Below are 21,157 nucleotides of genomic sequence, written 5' to 3'. Positions count from 1 at the left end.
CCGAGAGCAGCAGTGCTCTGCACATGCAGTCTGCCCCCCACCTCTCGCCTGAGCTGGGACTGCTGTGGAGGGGGGTAGAGACTCATTAAACCAATACTGCACCCCCTGGAGAATCCTCCTGCACTACCCACAGGGTAGCCAACTTTCTAATCTCACAAAACTAAACACCCTTGCCCCACCCCCTGAGTTCAGGGTACGGGAATGGGCTCCGAGCTGGGGCCAAGGGGTTTGGAGTGTGGGAGGGGGTTCAGAGTTGGGGCAGGGGGTGGGGTGCAGGCTCTGGGAGGGAGTTTGTGTGCAGGAGGGGGCTCGGCTGGGATAGGGGGTTAAAGTGAAGGAGGGGGAGCAGGGTGCAGGCTCCAAGAGAGAGTTTGGGTGCGGGAGGGGGCTCAAGGCTGGGATGGGGGCTGGGTGAAAAAGCAGGAGCAGAGTGCAGGCTGCATGTGGGAGTTTGGGTACGGGCTCTGGGCAGCACTTACCGCTTCCAGGGAGTTGCCTAAGTTGACACATCCCTCGCCTCTGAGCTGAAGGCGCAGCTAAGTGGCTCTGCATGGTGCATGCTGCCTCCACCTGCAGGCGCTGCCCCCCCAACTCCCACTGGCTGGCCAATGGGAGGTGCAGAGCCGGCACCTCTGCCTAGGCGCTGAGGAACGTGTCTCTGCTTCTGGGGAGCCACACGGAGCCAGGTAGGGAGCCTCCCTTAGCCTCACTGTGCTGCCGACCGGACTTCTAACAGCCCAGTCAGCAGTGGAGACTGGAGCCGCCAGGGTCTCTTTTCGACCAGGCACTCCGGTCAAAAACTGTATACCTGGCAACCTTCACTACCAGGAAGTCACCAGTGGCCAGATCTGCTAACTTGTACAGTCCTTCTATACTGGTGGAGCTGTGTAAAAGCAGCACAAGACAATGGGGAAGAAAGGCCTGCGTGTGCTGCAATCTACAGTCTGTGTTGTAGTGAAATCTGCTGGGATGAGACCGAATGACTCCTGTGTCCCTCACAATTACATCTCAGGACGCTCCCTTGGGGAACAGGCTTTTAAATTAGATGCTAACAGTCTGAGAGAGGCCAACGGCTGCAAGGGCAGACAGCTGAACCTAACTCTGTCCCTGCCAGGCAGGGATGAAGCACCGAGGAGCAGAGCAAAATGGTGGACACTTGCACTGCTGCTGCCCGTGCTGCACCTGCTCTGTGGCTGACGAGACATCTCTGAAGGCAGCACCCGCCACCAGAAGGAAAGTCACCTTGTGGTTGCTACCCATTTACAACCACTCTACTTTAAAACCAGAGCAGTCTGAAAAAGCATCAGCACCACCACAATTGAGTGCAGACATTTGTAGCTACCGAAGAGTCCTTGCTAGCACCCAGAAAACCTCAGCTGTGCCCTGTGGGATTCCCATAGCTTTGCAGCAATGGCATAGCTAGCCACACCATTTGCTATCCCCTTCCAAGCCTACACATTGTTTTCTTTCTCCTCCCAAAAAAACCAGTCAACACTTTGCATGGTGCAGAAATCTGATTTTTGTTTTCATTCCAGCAAACTCATCCACAGGGTTTTGTTTTAGATGAAGAATTTGTCACTTATTTTGAGGGTCTGATCAGACCCATTCTTCAATCCCACTTTTACTATATGCCCCTTCCCAGCTTGCACTATGCTGTGCAACTGAGATTCACACTGCAACAGTACAGCAGTACCCCCAAATTCTTCAGCCCCTGCTCCAGAGACCCTCATCACCCCCTAATCCTCACAAATCAATGGCCCAAGGGCCCATTTTCCCCTGAAGAGCACCTCATGTTGTCATTTACTCACATACATAGTGGGCATAGGATGTTCAGAGATTGTTCTGGAACTCATCACCATATCTTTTTACTGAGCCACTGAAGCAGGTCAGCTGCTCTGAATTTATTTGATACTGTGGTAGCACTTAGGGGACCTAGCCTTGAAGGTCTCCGTGTACTATGCCTGGGACAAACCTAAGGAGGGAAATTCCTTCCCCAATGAGCACACGTCCTAAGAAAAACCTAAGTCTTTCTTTTGGTATGTTTCCTCCTCAAGGTTTTAGGATGCTGTGGTTACAATAGAAGCGAAACCAGCATGGTTTAGTTATTCATAAAAGAAACCGAAATCAGTCAGCCTGATTTATATTCCAGAGTCCAGCCTCAGAGCAACGGGGTGCACAGCTCCACCAGCAAATGGTCAAGCAAAGATTGGATTAAATGATCCCAGGTAGAGAGAGATCAGCAGTCCCTGGGCACAGACTTCAAAATATGCGGACAAGCTTCTCCAAACCTTTGGTGGTTCAAGGGTCTCTTATGTCCCCAAACCAATCAGGGTCTAACTTCAAAGTTCCCCTTAATTTCTCAACCATGATCAGAGATGTGTCATCACCAAAACCCACTTTGGCACCTCCACATTAATTGGGGGGGCATCTCTAATGGTAATGTGAGATGAGAGAATAAAATGCAATAAATGAATAAAATCTTACAAACAAATAAAAATGAGAACCTTCCTCCAAACAGAATTTTGACCCCCAAAAGAAGGAAGTCTCAGAGTCTCCACGAAATCTTCTAGGAACTTCACTATTGCTCTTGATTTCGTATGGAAAGCGCTCAGCTTGGTGACACTGTTGTGAAAACAAGGCATAGGTTTGGGCATCGTCTGTGGCAGAGTTAATCAGAACTACTCACTTCCCATGAGTCTAGCTAGGCTTTGGTGGGCAGATTACATGAGCTCAAACATCACTCCCATCGCTAATACAACAGACTCTGCTACTGTTGCTCCAGGGTACTGGAGATTATTAAAAAAACAACAAATGATTTGCCTTCATTGTGTTGGCAAACTTGTAAAATGCATGACTAATGCTAACCAGCCTTGGTTTGGTTTGGTTTTCCCTCTTATAGTTGCTTTATACGTGTTTGTTTTTTAAAATAGAATTTTTCTGGTTTTGAGGTTCTTTTGCGCACTAATGGATTTTTGTGGGAAAGGACAAAATGAAGTCATAGAAATGAGGCTTGCTAAGGACCTAGGTCTTGTCAATGCTACTGACTAGGTGAGATTTTTCCTTATAGTCCATATGAGATTTTTCCTTATAGTCCATATGAGATTTCTCATGAGACTTGAAACTTTTCTTAAAGCTTCAGTTCTTGGAATCAGTTGATTAACTGAGAATCTCAGCTTTTGTTTGAAAAGGAAGTTTCTACCCTTTGTGGTTGCAGAGAAAAGTTTGAAAACCGGCATCTTAAAAGTTTAAAAACCAGATGGTGCCATACTAACATGACTGCTACTCTGAAACCTCAAATTTTATTATAATTTTAAAGCCATTTTCATGTTTTTGAGAACTTCCTGGCTCCGGCCTTTTCCCCATTCCTGACTCCTGCTTCCTCCCCACCATTCCACTCCTATTTTCATGTCCTGTCCCTAACTCCTGCTCCTCACCCTCTCAGATCTCCCCCGACCGCACCTCACCTGTGGGTTCCTCGCTCTCCTGCATCTGAGTCAGGCTGTTTCCTGCTTTTTCTCCGTGCCACCTGGGCACCAGCAGGGGATCACTGAAAGCATAGGAGAGACAAAGTCCCTGCTCTCAATTCTGGTGCTTGTAACCATAGTGGCTCCCACAGATGGGAAGATCAATTGAAAGGACAGTCCTGCTCCGTCCCCGCAGCCCTAAAACAGAATATGCCCAGTCACTGTGTGCGGACAGTGTATGGTCACAAGTCGGAGCCACGAGAGGAGGGAACATGCTCAGTGCGGACGGACTGTTTGGAGAATGTAAAGGCTAAACGCTAACAAGTCTGTAATGGGCAGGTGTGAGCCTGGCTGGTAACGTGGCCAAATTTGGGCAACGCTTTCCCAAGGGCAGCAAAATGCATATTCCTGAAAGAGTCATTGGGCTGAAGAGACAGACCAAGAGCAAGTGGCTCTATAGCTGGCTGGTTACAGTAACTCACGGGAGGTGGGAGACCTGGGCTTCAGTCCTCCTGCTTCAATGGCTTTATAAATTCTTTATGCGCAGTGGAACCGCTGAGGCAAGGCTTTGCAGCAATGCTGAGCAGGAGTAATTTCCTTTCACTTGACAGTGACAAGGCAGTCTAGAGCTGGGGCTAAAAAGTGTCTTAAACCCCAAACCACGTGGGAGGCGTGTTTTGATGGAAGAGAGAGTCTAGCTTGGCTGTTCAGGGCAGCACCCTTTGTCACTGAGAGAAGGGAAACCCTGCTGCTCTGCGCTCTACAAAGCTAATGCGTGAGTTTGCTCGAAGGCTGTGTTTGATGTCTGTATGGGGCGCGGGGATGAACCCAAATAATCTGGTGCCAAACTATGAACACCTCTGTTATACAGTGGAGTCAACCCACGTTGCCGTCTCCACTTGCAGAGGCTGTGGCAATTTAGCTGGTTGTCATCAGTGCCAAGGCAGTTCCCACCCAACCCCATTGAGTAGGATGGTCCTGGCTTCCACAGTGCTATCCCTACGACTAGACTCCAGGCTTAAGAAAAGCCACAAACTGCTTTGCTGTAATACCATGTGGAGATGTGGGACACAGAATCAACCCAGCCTCACCAGCCTCAGGTCAAGGGGTGATTCAATGGTGCAGGGTGCCTCAGTCGGCATCCTAAAGGCAAGATTCTGCCAGCTGACACAGGAAGAGACCTGGGTTCGCTTCCCAGCTGTGTGACCTTGAGCAAGACTCCTCGCCCCTCTGTGTTCCTTCCCACCCTCAGTGTCTTCTCTGTGTAGACTGTAAGCTCTTTGGGACAGGGACTGTCTCTTACAGTGTGTCTGGGGCCCTGATCTTGGGTGAGGCCTCTGGGCAGTAGAGTAAAACAGCTCCCCTCACCTGCCCCACGTGCCTCACTTGAACTAGCCACTCTGTTGGTGGACGCTGGTTCCACAATCATTCATTAGCACCATCTCCCGATTTTCTTCCAGCCATCCACAGTGCCCAGTGCCAGAGGAGCTGCAGGGGTTGATAACATTGCTAATTGGTTGTGTAAACAGAATGGAAATGTACCCATCAATCATGGATGGCCTCAGCTGCTGTCCTTCACTCCAGATGTATTGATTTCTTTGGTTTTTAAATCTCACCAGGAGGCAGATCCTCAAGACCAAGGATGGAGCTGGTGGGGGAGAGAGGGTTTTTCCAAAATTGTTTGTATTATGGCAGTGTCTAGGGGCCCCAGTCCTAGACCATGGGCCCCTGTACCAGCGCTGTGCAAACAGAACTGAAGGACAATCCCGGCCGCAAAGAGCTAGTTTGTCGTACTTTTCAAAATAGATTAAAACTGTGTTTTGTACTCAAGGTTTTAATGATGATTTTGATACATTTTTGTAAGTTCTTTCTTGTCCCCTCTTCTCTCCCACCCTTCCACCTCCCCACTGTGTCACAGACATTCTGATGAGCCCTGTTCGCTAAGGCTAACCGGAAAGCCAGCTGGCAGTGCCTGCAAGCTATAATGATCTTGTCTAACAGCTGGTGTGGCTGCTAAATCTGAAGGGAAGTATTTCATAAAGCTGAGCTCCTCCCACGATGATTTGGACTAACGGCAGCCAAAGTAAACCTCGGCATCAGCGCGTGAGACGCCCAGTGGCTGCCAGGAGTTGTGCCCACTTACACCAGGGCTAAATGTAGCCTAGGAAACTGGCATCCTGCAGCAGCAAGAGCTGGCAAAGCTGTGTGTGTGATGGGAGGCGCCTGCAGAGCCCCTTGTTGGCTCACGTGCCCAGTTATATAAGCACTACAGTTCAGTTTAATGTTGTTCCACATAGCGTCTGTCCCTAACGCTTGGCCCAGGGAGGACATTGCATGGTTGGAGGATCCCATCCTGCGCCTTTTGAAGTCAATGGGTATTTGCAACCCACCAACTCTTGTTACCAGACTCAGCAGAGGGGCTATTCGCTGACCGCTCAGAGGGGCTGATCCACTCTCGGGATATCCCTGCTAGGTAGAGTTGTGGCCCACTAGCAGGGTCACTTGGTGTGGAACCTTAGATTGCCACTGCCCAAGCTGTGTCCTTTTGAATAAATACAGGGCAGCTAATCTCAAGCCTGCCACCTTTCAGCAACACTGATTTTTTTTTTACTCCCTGCACCAGCCCTCCTCTCCCTGTGATTGACTTTCTGCTCCCTTGCTAGCGTGACCCCGGCTGTTCTGAGGAGACCCCCACCCCCGACTTTTCTTTAATTTATATTTTATTGAGCTCTCCTTGTTTTTGGAAAAAAGACGAAAAGAACAAAAAAAGGAAAAGAATGGGAGGAAAGGGGGAAGGAAGAGGGGCCCAGGGTGCAGGGGGAAAGGAGAGTGACCTGTCTGTTTCCATTCACTTGGAATTAATCAGATTTCTAAAAAGTTTGACCAAATTTTTTCATATTTCTCGGAGGTCCCAATTCTCTGCAGTGTTAGCTGCCCTTTAGCTGCCTGGTCAGCCATGGCACAGTGCCAAGCTTCTGTCCATGGAGGCAGCCTGTTCTCCCATCTCCCTGTTTGACTACAAGCGCTGCTCCAGCGAGGGTCTTCATGTGAGCTGGCGAGTTTCCATGACGATGGGATCTAGCCCAAAACACAGTTCTGGGAAGTAATTGTAAAGGAGAGATCCATCATCATACTAAACCTCCTGTCTGCCTGTAGCCAGAAGGTCTGTATCCTGGGACTTTTCTAAGTCTTTGCTTTTTCAGTGAGAGGAATACCTAAGTAACCACAGAAATGAGGATAGCAGCACTCAGCAGCCATTGTCAATGATTGGGCCAAATGGAGATCGTCAGTGGGGGGTTAATTTAACATCATGGCCCCCTTGACTAATTTATGTGACTGTGTAGAGGCCCAGTTCTGCAGACCCTGGTTCTTGTGGGTGAGGGTGTGCACGATCGTGTCCCTAGAGAGAGAGTGTTCTGTTGTATGGATTTTTTTTCTTTGCATTTGATGCATGGAGCAGAAGCTACTCAGCATTCTCTGCATATATTTACTCATCATCACATTCTTTTTGTAAGAGGGCAATGACCCTAGCGCCCTCCAGTTAGCCTGTCTTAAAGCTTTGGCAGGATTCACTGGGATCAACTGATCTGCTGAAAACAGGCCAGACACACATGTTTGCAGAGAACGAGGGGAGGCAGGATGTTTTACCAGTTGAGGTTGCTCAGTTTAAAGACTAGCACCATAATCCCAGCGTTTTTGGAAAGCTGCTGAGATGAGTCACTATGAGCGTCTTGGCAAGTGTGCCTCCGATTATAGATGGCGCCGGAAGTTCTGACATTCTAATGCCTGCATATTGAGAGGAAAGATGGACTTGTGGTTAAGGCAGTAGATTGAGACATTGGAGAAATAGGTTTAATTCGGCGCTCTGCCATGCAGGCCCTATGTGATTTTGTCGAGTCACTTAGTCTCTCTGGACCTCAGTTCCCCATCTGTAAAATGGGGATATTGTGCTTCCTTCCTTCATTCTTTGTTTTGTCTATTTCTATTGTACACTCAGCGGGGCAGGGACTGTCTCCTACTATATGTTTGTACAGAACCTAGCACAATGGGACCTGGCTGGCAAACGTTAAGAGACTCTGATTTATCCCCCTGTAAATAAACCATTTCAGATTCAAGCTGAAAAAAGCCACTGAGGCCCCACATTCTGGAGAGGAAAGAATCTAAGAAATTCCATGTAAGATTGTGGTTCCTGACCACTAAATGCATCCAGTTAGAATCTTCAGCATGTTGCGCCCTCCCCCTTGCTGTCTTTAGCTACTTTTAAATCTCAACTTCAAAAGAGCAGGCTTTGTTCTGGTGAGAAGAAAGCCCCATGATTCCTTATTTCCTCCTTTTGCTATGTATTTTCTTGTTGCGAAAAAAGCATCAGCAAAGGAAGCGGGGCAGGGAGGGGGGGAAGGAGGCTGGTCAGTTACTCAAAAAGCCCTTCTGTGGAGTGCAGAGGGAAGCGGGGTGGAACATGGTACTGTATCTAAAAAAGCCATCACTGTTTCAAAGGACTGAAAAGCAGCTTTATCTGGGAGCCCAGATGCAGTGGCTTAATATGGAACATGAAGTTGCAAGGAGAGGCCCATCGTCTTGAGCAAACTTGTGACAAGCTCTGCTAAATCTATTGGAGTCGCTTTATGAAAAGCGCTCTCTGCAAACACAGGACAATAGATTAAGTAACTGGGTTGGAGACGGGACTTTCTGTATCATAAGCTCCTCCACTGCGAAGAGTCATATGATAAGATCTGAGCCAATGCTCATGCCAGGCTCTTAACCTCTGAGAACATCCTTTGTCTTGCTGGGTTCTAATGGAGCTCTAGTGAAGGGTCTGGTTAACTCAATGAGGGTTTCTCTTTTCACTTGTACAGATGAAATCATGCAGCAGGAGATAAGGCCGTTGGTCGCAGTGGATATAATCGAGCAGCTCCACAGGCAATTTGCCATCCTGTCAGGTAAGGACTGAATTTAAATTGTGTTCTTGGATTCCTTGGGAAACTTGCTGAGATTTGCCACATTGGCTGTTCCGCATCCTCCCAGCTCTGCATTGCAGTTGCAACAACCTTTTTAATATTGTCCATGGGCGGGATGGTTAATACTAAACCTTGGTAGTATGTGGCATTGATAAACACCACCTCATAGTTCTTGATTTTCAGGCAACGGTTCCCCCCTAAATCAATTAGATATCAATTAGATTTAGAAGGTGAAAAACTAAAGTAGCATTTATTTATATTTCAAGAAGAGTGTGTGTGTGTATTTTTCACATGATGTATTTGGTTTGGGAGCTTGATGTGTCCATCCTCCAACCGGTTTTGTTTTAGGAATGATTCACTTGAAATATAAGACTATCATCTTTTCAAATGATTTGTGATGATTGTGTATTTCTTACATTGCTCCAGAGGTTTGCATGACACTTTACAGAAACACCAAAAGGACGTGATTCCTAAGAGAGCTAGTTGATCTTTAAATGTTTACTTAGTTAAGTAACCAACAGTTTAGCATCAATATTTTGTCTACAGCAGAGGACTAAGAATTATGGTATGGATTCTTGAATTGTCTGTGCCGTTGACTGCCTGTATGACCTTTGGCAAGTCACTTAACCTCTCTGCCTGTTTCCTCATTGATAAAATGGAGATTTTACTTCCCTGCCTGAGGTTTAACTCATTCATAACTGTAATATGCTTTTAGATCCTCAAATTTAAGGCACTTTCTCTTTCTCCAAACAAAAATTCACTTTTCTGAATGTTCTCAAGCCCAGAATGAAAGCGTTACAGCAAGTTTGTCTTTTATTCAAACGAATGTTCTTGCACTTCGTAGGATTCATCCAGCTCTGTTCGTGCAGATCGGCCTGTTGAGGGTGTCCTATCAGTGCAAATGATGAGCATTCTTACGATTTAGCACTGCCTCTCTCAAGTAGTAGGGAAATACCACCTCTTCTGGCTTACCAAACCGAGGCTCAGAAAAGTTCAGAGCCCTGTTCTGCAGGGTGCTGAGCAATTCCAGTGAGAGGCATGAACCTGAGGGCGCTCAGCACAAGGGCAGGTTGGGAATTTCTTGACAAAATGCTTTTTGTTGGAAATGTCTATTTGCCAAAACCGAAATGTTTTGGTTTCAGTTGCCCAGGATGGAATTTATGTTCAAAATACGTATGAGAGAGGCCCATCTCAGACTCATCTGTAGCCCAGTGGTTAGATCACTAGGTGGGATGTGGGTGACCTAGGTTCAAGGCTCTGATCTGCTTGATTGAGAGCAGGGACTTATGAAATATGTGTTGGGCCAGAGAGACTCCGGTGGAGTGGAGACTTGATGAATACTTTAACCACAGGCTATTTTTTTTTAATTTTTTTCATGAAACATTTCAAGAGATCTTGGTTTTGTTCCAATGCAGAATGAAAACAAATTCGGAAACCTTGAAGTTGTCACAAAATGGAATTCTTGTTTTCCAGCCAGCCTTACTCGGCACCTTGCTGGATCAAACAGCCCTAAACAATGTGTCTAGGAAGTCTGGTAGGTTTGACTGAGTTTTTTGGAATCAGGAATCTTAAGTTTGAGTTCTGATGCTGCTGTTACACCTTGGATATGTCACTCTGTATTTGAGGCTCAGTTTTCCCATTTCTAAAATGTGGGCAATGATGATGAAGTTAACAGGATTTAAAAAAAAATTCTTTAATAATCTACAGACAGAAACACGGATAATTGTTACAATGACAGAAAGTTAAAATCGTGCAACAAGAAGAATCCGGCTAAGATACAGGTAGGAAATGCAGGTTGCAGAAATGTTTCTACTCTTCTGGGTAGATGAGTTTAGCAAGAGATTAATGTACTGCAACCAGATAATTTGAGCCTGTGCTGCCGTTGCAGTGCTGTATCTCAGTGCTTTTCAGAGCCAGGAGTCTCTGGAGCTTTCTGGGTAACTTCCCAAGATGTTCTGGGGGGGAAGTAGGTGCATGCGTGCAAGTCCCATAGGGACAAACCTTGACTCAGGCCCACTCTACAGGTACTGCCTCTCTTTTGTGCCCAGCCCCATCTCTTCCCCAGAGGTGGAGATCCAGGCACATCCTCTGCTGCCATATATGGGGGAGAGGTTGCTGGAAAGTGATGCCAGGAGGTGGCAGTGCCCTATGGTCATCTCTGCATGGGTGTTTGGGTTTCCTTTCTTGAGTGATAATCGGGAAGAGAACCAGTGAGTCAAAAGCACCCCCATCCTTTGCTCCCAACACTGGAGTCAGCTGACCTCTCTGGAGTTGTCAATGGGCAAAGGCGCCAAAGAGTTCCCCCAGCAGGTAATTGTAGTACACCTCTACCTTGATATAACACGACCTAATATAACACAAATTTGGATATAACGCGGTAAAGCGGTGCTCGGGGGGGGGCACACTCCAGAGGACCAAAGCAAGTTCGATATAACATGGTTTCACCTATAACACGGTAAGATTTTTTTGCCTCCCGAGGACAGCGTTATATCAGGGTAGGGGTGTACCTGCAGTTGTTGTACAGGGCAACATAGGCAACGTCGGGCCCTGTAACCTCTCCCCAGAACCTCCACTCCAAGTCCTGTAGTTAGGGACTTCCTTTGCCTGCTTCTTTCCATGCCCAAAGGCAGGTTTGCAGGGGCTAAAGCCACCCTCCCAGTCCGTTCTTGTCCAGAGGACAGAGCCCCCTGCCCTGAGGATGGACCAGAGCCATGCAGAGACCCCCCCCCCACTACAGGGCTGGTTGAAGAAGAGCCTTGTTCATCAAACAGCGACCGACTGGCTCTAGACCAGGCTGGATTAAGCAGAGGGCAGAGTCTTTGCACTCCAGCTGACAGTGTTATGAGGCTGTGGAGCAGTCAGTTTGTCTGTGCTTTGGGGAAGAGAGAAGCCAGGTATCCGTGAGCCCAGCTCTGTAACTATAAACTTGTTTGGTCCAACCCTCACCACAGCGACCTGTTTCAGTGTGAAATATACGGTACTGCATGTTGATGTGAGAAACAGCCTGGCCATGACTGAGAGCCAAGGGAGTTGGTGGTGGTTGTCTGGTGGTGACAGCCGCAGCAGCTTTTTTAAAACAATTCTCCGCACTCCAGACTTTGGCTTTTGCTCATGATTTAAATGGTGTCATTGAGTGATGGTTAGATCTTATCTCCATGGGAGACCGGCTGGTTCAAAGAGTTCTGTCTGATTCCCAGTGTTCATCCCACATTCACCACTGATAACTATCTTCAGTCCGCAGGCAGGCCAAAGATGGTGTGACGAGTGAATTGGCTCCTTCACTCCTCTTCTGCATTAGCTCGTTCTGGGGTTGCCAATACTGTTGCATCCCCCTATCGTGCCTAACAAACTACACAACACACGCCCATCAGAACAGCCATACTGAGTCAGACCAATGGTCCATCTAGCCCAGTATCCTGTTTTCCCACAGTGGCCAATGCTAGGTGCCCCAGAGGGAATGAACAGAACAGGCAATCAGTGATCCATCCCCTGTTGTCCATTCCCAGCGTCTGGCAAATCCGTTACTGATCCATGAGAGGACCTTCCCTCTTATCCCACATAAGTCCACACATAAAAGTGCCTGCATCTGTGCACCGGCTTTCACCCACACACCCCAATGCGCTTGCAATTGCTCCACGCACCATGTTGTCTACTATTGCAGGGTCAGCGTAGATGACAAATCCTGATGCAGCAACTGCAACCCTGAACTTAGTCCACTCAGGGCAGTCCCACAGTGCTCCTGCCCCCGATCAGTGACTGCTTTGTAGGCTCAGAGCCATGGGTCTGACCAGCCACTCCTATGCAGCGGGCACTCAGCTGGTCTCAGCTCTGCTCTCCACCTAGGGTTGCCAACTTTCTAATTGCACAAAACCGAACACACTAGCCCCGTCCCCTTCACCAAAGCCCTGCCCCCTGCTCTGTGGCTTGCTCTCCCCCACACTCACTCACTTTCACTGGGCTGGGACAGGGTCCAGAGGGTTGGGGTGCAGGAGGGGGTGAGGGCTTCATCTGAGGGTGCAGGGCTCTGGAGTGGGGATGGGGAAGGGTTTCGGGTGCAGGAGGGGGCAACAGGATGAGAGGTGGGGCAGAGGGGTTCAGAGTGTGGGAGGGGGCTATGGGCTGGGACAGAGGGTTAGGGTGCAGGGGGTGAGGGCTCCATCTAGGGGTGCAGGCTCTAGGGTGGGGCTGGGGATGAGGGGCTTGGGGTACAGGAAGGGGCTCCAGGTTTGGAGGGGGGTCAGGGCTAGGTCAGGGGGATGGGGTGCAGGAGGGGGTACAGGCTCTGGGTACAGCAGCACCCCAATGAGATAAATTGGGCAGTTCACACTGCTCCAAGCAGTGGGTACAGGCTCTGGGATGGGGCTGGGGATGAAGCATTTTGGTGGAGGGGGCGCTCTGAGGTAGGGATTTGGGGCTCAGGGTTGGGGAGCAGGCTTACCTCAGGTGGCTCCTGGTCAGCAGCGAATGGGGCTAACGCAGGCTGTCTGGCTTTTCTGGCACTGTGCACTGTAGAAGCAGCCAATAGGTCTGCCTCTTAGGCGGAGGTATGGCAGGTGGCTCTGCACACTGCTTTTGCCCACAGGCGCTGCCCCTGCAGCTCCCATTGGCCACAGTTCCCAGCCAATGGGAGTGTGGAGCCGGTGCAGGGGGCGGGGGCAGCATGCGGAGCCCCATGGCCTCCCCACTTAGGAGTCAGAGCTGCTGGCTGCTTCTGGGGCGCAGTGCGGAGCCAGGACAGGTAAGGACTAGCTTGCCTTAGCTCTGCAGCACTGCCGACTAGAATTCTAACAACCCGCTCGGTGGTGTTGACCGGTTACGCCAGGGTCCCTTTTTGAGCAAGCATTCTGGTTGAAAACCGGACACTTGGTCACCCTATTTGCACCACACCTTTTGGAGCGGGGCCAAGAGTGTCAGAGGAGGTACTCAGCCGGTGTCAGAGTACATTTCAAATATTTCTTATCAGCTACACCAGTCAGAGCAAGCAATGCCTTTTTTCTGAACCTTCAGCAGAAGTCAATTCTAATATACAATTTCATTCCTTTGCTCTTGGGAGCAACTAAAAGTGGCAAGGATTTTTAAGCCAGACTATTTTAAATCATGGGGTGGGGGGTTGTTTAACAGCTATCTAACTCAAATAACTAACGAGCATTTTGGAGAAAGGATGGCTTTGTTAAAGGTCCACCATACCAGTTCTTCAATCAATGTGTGAATGTTCACAATAACATGGGGATGGGGGGAGAGTTTACCAGGTTTTCTTGCATGATCATAACAAAAAGTCAGAAACGCATCCATCTGCAGATCACTTACCAGCTATCCTCATTAAATTCTAGAGTCAGCAGCACCCCAGTGAGATAAATGGGCAGTTCACACTGCTCCAAGCCATCATTACAGAACTGTCGGAAGACTCATACAGACATCAGTTTATGCCTGGTTCATAGCATGTAAGTTTTCTTTGCAAGGATTTGACACTTACCTCAACATTGCCAGCAAGTTAAAGAAGTATGGGCTGGATGAATGGACTATAAGGCGGATAGAAAACTTGCTAGATCATCGGGCTCAGTGGGTAGTGATCAATGGCTCTATGTCTAGTTGGCAGCCGGTATCAAGCGGAGTGCCCCAAGGGTCAGTCCTGGGGCCGGTTGTGTTCAATATCATCATTTAATGATCTGGAGGATGGCGTGGACTGCACTCTCAGCAAGTTTGCAGATAACAGTAAACTGGGAGGAGTGGTAGATACGCTGGAGGGTAGAGATAAGATACAGAGGGACCTAGATAAATTAGAGGATTGTACCAAAAGAAATCTGATGAAGTTCAAGTGCAGAGTCCTGCACTTAGGCTGGAAGAATCCCATTCACTGCTACAGACTAGGGACCAAATGGTTAGGCAGCAGTTCTGCAGAAAAGGACTTGGGGTTACAGTGGACAAAAAGCTGGATATGAATCAACGGTGTGCCCTTGTTGCCAAGAAGGCTAATGGCATTTTGGGCTGTATAAGTAGGAGCATTGCCAGCAGATCAAGGGATGTGATCATTCCCCTCTATTGAACATTGGTGAGGCCTCAGCTGGAATACTGTGTCCAGTTTTGGGCCCCACACTACAAGAAGGATGTGGAAAAATTGGAAAGAGTCCAGCGAAGGGCAACAAAAATGATTAGGAGGCTGGAGCACATGACTTATGAGGAGATGCTGAGGGAATTGGGATTATTTAGTTTGCAGAAGAAAAGAATGAGGGGGGATTTGATAGCTGCTTTCAACTACTTGAAAGGGGTGTCAAAGAGGATGGATCTAGGCTGTCTCTGTGGTTGCAGATGACAAAACAAGGAGTAGTGGTCTCAAGTTGCAGTGGGGGAGGTTTAGGTTGGCTATTAGGAAAACCTTTTTAACTAGGAGGGTGGTGAAGCACTGGAATGGGTTACCTAGGGAGGAGGTGGAATCTCCATCCTTAGAGATTTATAAGGTCAGGCTTGACAAAGCCCTGGCTGGGATGATTTAGTTAGTGGTTGGTCTTGCTTTGAGCAGGAGGTTGGACTAGATGACCTCCTGAGGTCCCTTCCAACGCTGATATTCTATGATTTTCAAACCTGGGTGCCCAGGGCCAGGCTCTCAAATCCACAGTTAGGCACCTAGATAAAAGTGGCCAGATTCTCAAAGGTGCATTTCTCTATGTAAATACAACCCTCCTTTTCATCCCGCCAAGCGATCGTTTTTCATCCAGTAAAAACCGGTCTGAGAGCTCTTTTCCCCCATTCTGTTGTTAAAGTAATACTTACTTAGGTGACCTCACTCATTTTTCCTACCAACGTGCTGCTTTTCATTAATGATAGGGGAACCACAAATGGTTCAGAGTTTTGATGTTGTCTGCTTTCAGACTGGAAATCTCCTGAGGTTTACAGTATTTCCTGCTTCCAAATGCTCTGGTGTACCAATTTCTTGGCTGACTAGCCATCAGCAGGGAAACAATTCAGACCTTCTCCAAAATTGCAGACTCCTGTCTTTTGCACTAAAAGAGAATCTCTCTATTACCTATAGTAGTCTCAAGCCTTATGGGTCAGATCCACAGCTCATATAAATTGGTCTATCTGTTGAAGTCACAGAGTCTATGGTGATTTATACCAGCAAGGGTATAGTCTTAGATATCTCTTTGTAGGCGGCAGCCACTAGAGGTGACGTGAACACAAACGTACACAGGTGAGTACAGTTCAGCAGGAACAACTTTCCTTGGGTCAAGTATCAGAGGGGTAGCGGTGTTAGTCTGAATCTGTAAAAGCAGCAAAGAATCCTGTGGCACCTTATGGACTAACAGATGTTTTAAAGCATGAGCTTTCGTGGGCGAATGCATGACATGCATCCGACGAAGTGGGTATTCACCCACGAAAGCTCATGCTCCAAAACGTCTGTTAGTCTGTAAGGTGCCACAGGATTCTTTGCTAACTTTCCTTGGGCTATTTTAGGACTTCTGCTTTTGATTTTGGTCAGAAGTGGCACCTTGAAATACCAATGTCACCCCCAAATTAACCCCATTCTTATTCCAGTCAGCCCATCCGCCCACTGATATTAAACCATAGGGCCATCATTCCATATATACCTATCCTATTTCTAAGGCTTTTTCAGGGTATGTCTACACTTCAAATCCTATAGCTATTGCTTCAGTATAGACCAGTGGTTCTCAACCTATTTACCACTGTAGACCTCATATGCAGCTCTCTGTGTACTATGTGGGCTGCATCCACACTATGTATACTACTTGTATGGCCCTGAGGATGTCACATGGGCCGCCACTGTGTGCTGATTGGGCCGCAGGTGGCCCAGGGGTTGAGAACTACTGGTATAGATGCTACCTATGCCAATGAAAAGAGGGTAGCTCAGGCTGATAGGAATTCTTCCATCAACCTAGCATCAGTGTTGAAGAGCCAAGGAAAGCCTTTGATATTTGCAGTCTAGCACTTCTTGCAAAAAAAGTCCTAACAGTTTCCTTACAGAGGTCTTCTGCGCAGTCTTGGCAACAAAAGATGTGTTTGGTCTGCAGTATAAAAGTGTGTCGGAAGGCCAGCAGAAGTTTATGAAAGTGTGAGTTATAGACCTATATATGGTATAATGTCAACTTTTTGGCTATGCATTACTTTGGCTTCAGCAACTACATCTAAAACATAGGGGCACCCGCATAGGAAAGTAGAGGGGTTAGAGCAGAGGACTGGGAGACCAGCACTCCAAGTTTCTGTTATCTGCTGTGACCCTGACTCTTTGACGTTCAGCTGCTCCCTGTGTCTTTGCTGAGCCATCTTAGTATGGATATACCACACACACACACACAGGCTCTCGTCTGGGCTCTGAGCAGATGGTAGCAATCATCCATTGTCTAACAATAGGGTTTTGTGTTGATTACATGGCATAGGTGATTCAGGACCAAAGACTTGTCTGTACAATGTGTTAGTCCGTACTAGTGGGGTGTAAATTCTAGTGGATGCGCAGTATCTGGCTGGTTTAGACCCGGAGTTCCCTAGTGCATGTAAATGTAGTCCCATTTCAAACAGGGCTACTTTCCTGTGCATGGGGAACATTGAGTGCATGTCATGCAACACGCTAGTGTACATTAGAATTTGCACCTCTGCAGCATGAACTAATGCACCCTTTAGACAAACCCTTAACGGCAATGAATGAAAGGAGACTGTCTACTGAAGCTGCTGGAAACAGATCCCGTAGTGCTCTCTGGCTGCGCGGGTGCCAGACTAACAAAGTTTGTCCGGCCTATGCCAGGAAGAGAGGCTCTCCCCAAGCCTTGTCCGGGACTCAGCAGTTATGGAAAAGGACTGCAGCCAACACTACAGGGCACTGACTCAAAGACGAGCGCCACCTAATGAAGCACCTGGACCACTTTCTGCACCACGTAGTGATGCCTTGGTGGTTTCCTATCCCAGAGCTTGACCCGGCCATGCTTAGCTTGTGAGGTCTGACGGGAGTGCAAGTTCACATGGTTAGATTCCTGATTATAAGTCACTACCCTCCATTTCCTTCTTTCAAAAACAACACTTCCATTATGTGATTGCAGCAGGAACAACACAGATAAACTATCTGCACTTTTATGTAATAGATTATGAGAGTGCTGCATTAAGGAGGACAGATTACATAGAGTTTGGTGGTGCAAAAAGGCTGGCTGCTATTAGGCCAAAGCAGGTGCGTATTGGAATGGATGACCATTGGTCAGATGCTGTTCCTGACATGCAGATAGATTAATAACGTGCTGTGGAAATATGCTGTTAAAAGAGAGAGTATCACTGCCCTCCTTCTGTTTGATCTGCTGTTTCACGTGTTGCAATTATCTCTAATTACTCTGTAGAGAAGAACCCAGTCTGTCAGTTCTGACAATAACGTAGCCTGTTACTAAATCACAAGCTCCTTAGAGAAAGTGTATTAGCAAGTTCCATTTTCCTAGCAAACCTAGGTAAGGGCCTAGACTGCTTCCACTGAAATCAATGGCAACACTCCGTTCGACTTCAGCGGAAGAAGGATTAGGCCTTAAAATAGACAGAGCTGGCTAATGCAAAGCAAGTTTGTTTACTTTCTTGCTTATCTTTATCTACGATTTTTGGGCGGAGTAGAGGGAAAAGGAGCTAGAGCTGAGTGGTAGGATTCTTTTTTTAATAGCTCTTTTCTTGTTGCCTTGTGCAGTATTTTAGTTGTTAAACATTGTCAGGTCACTTGTAGCCCCAAATTTAGGTTTTGTAAAAATACACTTTGACAAAACCAATACAAACGTTCTCATGCGTGTTTTCATTTAAGTTCCAGTAGAACTAGTGTTTTAAACAAATAAAACCCTCCCTTTTCCTGTCTGCAGCCCAAACATCACTACATTGTGCTAGTGGATGGGAATCTGAAACTGACCAGTCCAGTAGTAAAGGCAAGAAGCAACCAAGGAGCATATGTGGTGTTTGCAAATTAGATTTAAAAATTAGTTCCTTATTTAACAACCTTTGTTCTTGTCTAGTAACGCAGCTGGGACACTTTGTTTTATACATACTGTATGTGAGGCCTGGTCTTTCCACTGCTTCGCACCTTGCACATTTATGCCAGTGCAACGTGACTGTATCAAACGCTACCACTTTTGGATGGCACCTTTTTACGCTCAGCTTGCACAGTTGCAAATGACACAAGATGCAGGGTAGGGGAGAATCATATCCAGGTTTTTTTTTTTTGGTTTAAGCTGACAGTGTCCCTGTAATTGAAGCACAAACTGAATATTAACCCTTGAATAAAAAGATGCATGCTATGTGGAATTAACTGGTTGCAATGGCTTTGTTTGACACATTAGTTTGATACTGAAGTCTGAACTAGCTGTTTTGCAGCATCACCAGTGATTGGGGATTGGTCCTGCTTTGAGCAGGGGATTGGACTAGATGACCCCCTGAGGTCTCCTCCAACCCTGATATTCTATGATTAAGGTGCTAAAGTGGTGAGCTAGAGAGACAAAAATCTAGTATGTCTGGTGAAGGATATCTCTTGAGTATGTTACAGTGTGGGCAGGAAAATGGAGGTTAGGGCCCAGTCCATCACATATGGAAAACACTATAATCCACAAATTATGGCTAAGAAAAATGGACATAGTCTCAACCCAATCCTCATTTGGTGAGCACCAAAGAATTACCACATTGTTCAGAGAGACAAGGTGGGCGAGGTCATATCTTTTATTGGACCCGCTTCTGCTCATAGACTCATAGACTCATAGACTCTAGGACTGGAAGGGACCTCGAGAGGTCATCGAGTCCAGTCCCCTGCCCTCATGGCAGGACCAAATACTGTCTAGATCATCCCTGATAGACATTTATCTAACCTACTCTTAAATATCTCCAGAGATGGAGATTCCACAACTTCCCTAGGCAATCTATTCCAGTGTTTAACTACCCTGACAGTTAGGAACTTTTTCCTAATGTCCAACCTAAATCTCCCTTGCTGCAGTTTAAGCCCATTGCTTCTTGTTCTATCATTGGAGGCTAAGATGAACAAGTTTTCTCCCTCCTCCTGATGACACCCTTTTAGATATCTGAAAACGGCTATCATGTCCCCTCTCAGTCTTCTCTTTTCCAAACTAAACAAACCCAATTCCTTCAGCCTTCCTTCATAGGTCATGTTCTCAAGACCTTTAATCATTCTTGTTGCTCTTCTCTGGACCCTCTCCAATTTCTCCACATCTTTCTTGAAATGTGGTGCCCAGAACTGGACACAATACTCCAGTTGAGGCCTAACCAGCGCAGAGTAAAGCGGAAGAATGACTTCTCGTGTCTTGTTTACAACACACCTGTTAATGCATCCCAGAATCATGTTTGCTTTTTTTGCAACAGTATCACACTGTTGACTCATATTAAGCTTGTGGTCCACTATGACCCCTAGATCTCTTTCTGCCATACTCCTTCCTAGACAGTCTCTTCCCATTCTATATGTGTGAAACTGATTGTTCCTTCCTAAGTGGAGCACTTTGCATTTATCTTTATTGAACTTCATCCTGTTTACCTCAGACCATTTTTCCAACTTGTCCAGATCATTTTGAATTTTGACCCTGTCCTCCAAAGCAGTTGCAATCCCTCCCAGTTTGGTATCATCCGCAAGCTGGTCAGAGAGACGCTGTTTCGAGCTCCACAGAACCCTTCTTCAGGCCTGCAAAAACATTCAGAGCAGTTCAGCAGACCTGGCAATCTCTATACAATAGAATCCTAAGTAAAGGGAAAGCAGCAGGTTAGGGGTGTGCCTCTCAGCTGGGGGCTTAGAAGTGGAAGTGTTGATTCTCTGATTTTCTTAATCCTCCCTGCTGTCTTCTTGAAGTCCTCATCTGGGCTCTGGTGACACTTTGCTGAAGTGCAGACAAGCTGGTTATATGCATGTCAGAGAAAGGGACAGTCCGATGCTCTGAGCACAGAGGAAGGATGGTCCAGTGGTTAGAGCCCTTAAGCTCTGATTTTCTCTGCCACAGATTGCCTTTGTGACCTTGCATAAGTCACATAGTCTCTGTGCCTCTGTTCCCTGTCTGCAAACTGGGGATGAACAGGAGTTCAGCACTCCCAGATATCCCGGCCCCCACCCAACCCCTATAGCACCCAGAACCCACGCCCCTATTCCAGATACCTCAGCATCTCCAGACACACTGCAGCACCCATCAACTCCAAAACCCACCCAGGTGTGTTGTGAGAATACATTAAACCAGTCGTGAGGTGCTCGGATACTGTGGTAACGGATACTATATAAGCACCTTAGATAGGGCTGCTCCTCTCTCAGTAGGGCTTTGTGCACATCATGTCTCTCCCTCCCTTTTACCCACTGTAAAATCAGACTAGTGAGGCCTAGCGGCCTCATGGGAATTTGTTCATGTTTGCAAAGTGCCAGGATGGTGCCAATAACTATGTAAGTACTAAGTATTATTAGTAACTACATCCATTCCTTGTGGCTCTCCACCAGGTAGGGCTTTGATCCCACATCTGTGCCAAGTCCTGTGGGGCAATAACCTATAGGGAAAGAATGAGCTCCATCGGATGAGAGTGTGTCATGCTGATCCCCTAAGGTAGCATGTGACTTCAAGAAATTAATCCTTGGCCTTTGCCTGAGAGTAGCTCAGGTGTTTGAGGCTCTGCTCAGCATCTTATGTTTGTCTTCCTGTATATGTTGGAGTTGCTCATTCATCATTTCTAATGACACTGGTGGACGGTGAAGGCTTTAGTATGTATAATAAGCTTGGTGCAAATGCTTCAGTTGGG

The 21,157-nt window shown here is 47.3% G+C and overlaps 1 protein-coding gene across 5 annotated transcripts in view; it reads left to right on the top strand.

Moving 5' to 3' along the window:
• MCF2L2 (MCF.2 cell line derived transforming sequence-like 2) overlaps positions 1-21,157 on the top strand; it is a 302,991-nt gene that overhangs the window by 64,718 nt on the left and 217,116 nt on the right. For all 5 annotated transcript variants that reach the window (XM_050964264.1, XM_050964267.1, XM_050964266.1 and 2 more), the window contains exon 2: positions 8,321-8,404. In XM_050964264.1, the coding sequence (XP_050820221.1) occupies positions 8,321-8,404 (84 nt within the window). The remainder of the gene's footprint in view (positions 1-8,320; positions 8,405-21,157) is intronic.

The sequence above is a fragment of the Gopherus flavomarginatus genome, chromosome 8, assembly GCF_025201925.1.
Source record: "Gopherus flavomarginatus isolate rGopFla2 chromosome 8, rGopFla2.mat.asm, whole genome shotgun sequence".
In the NCBI taxonomy this organism is placed as follows: Eukaryota; Metazoa; Chordata; order Testudines; family Testudinidae; genus Gopherus; species Gopherus flavomarginatus.
The sequence above is the reverse complement of the archived record's forward strand: the minus strand, read 5'-3'. Positions and strand labels throughout refer to the sequence as shown.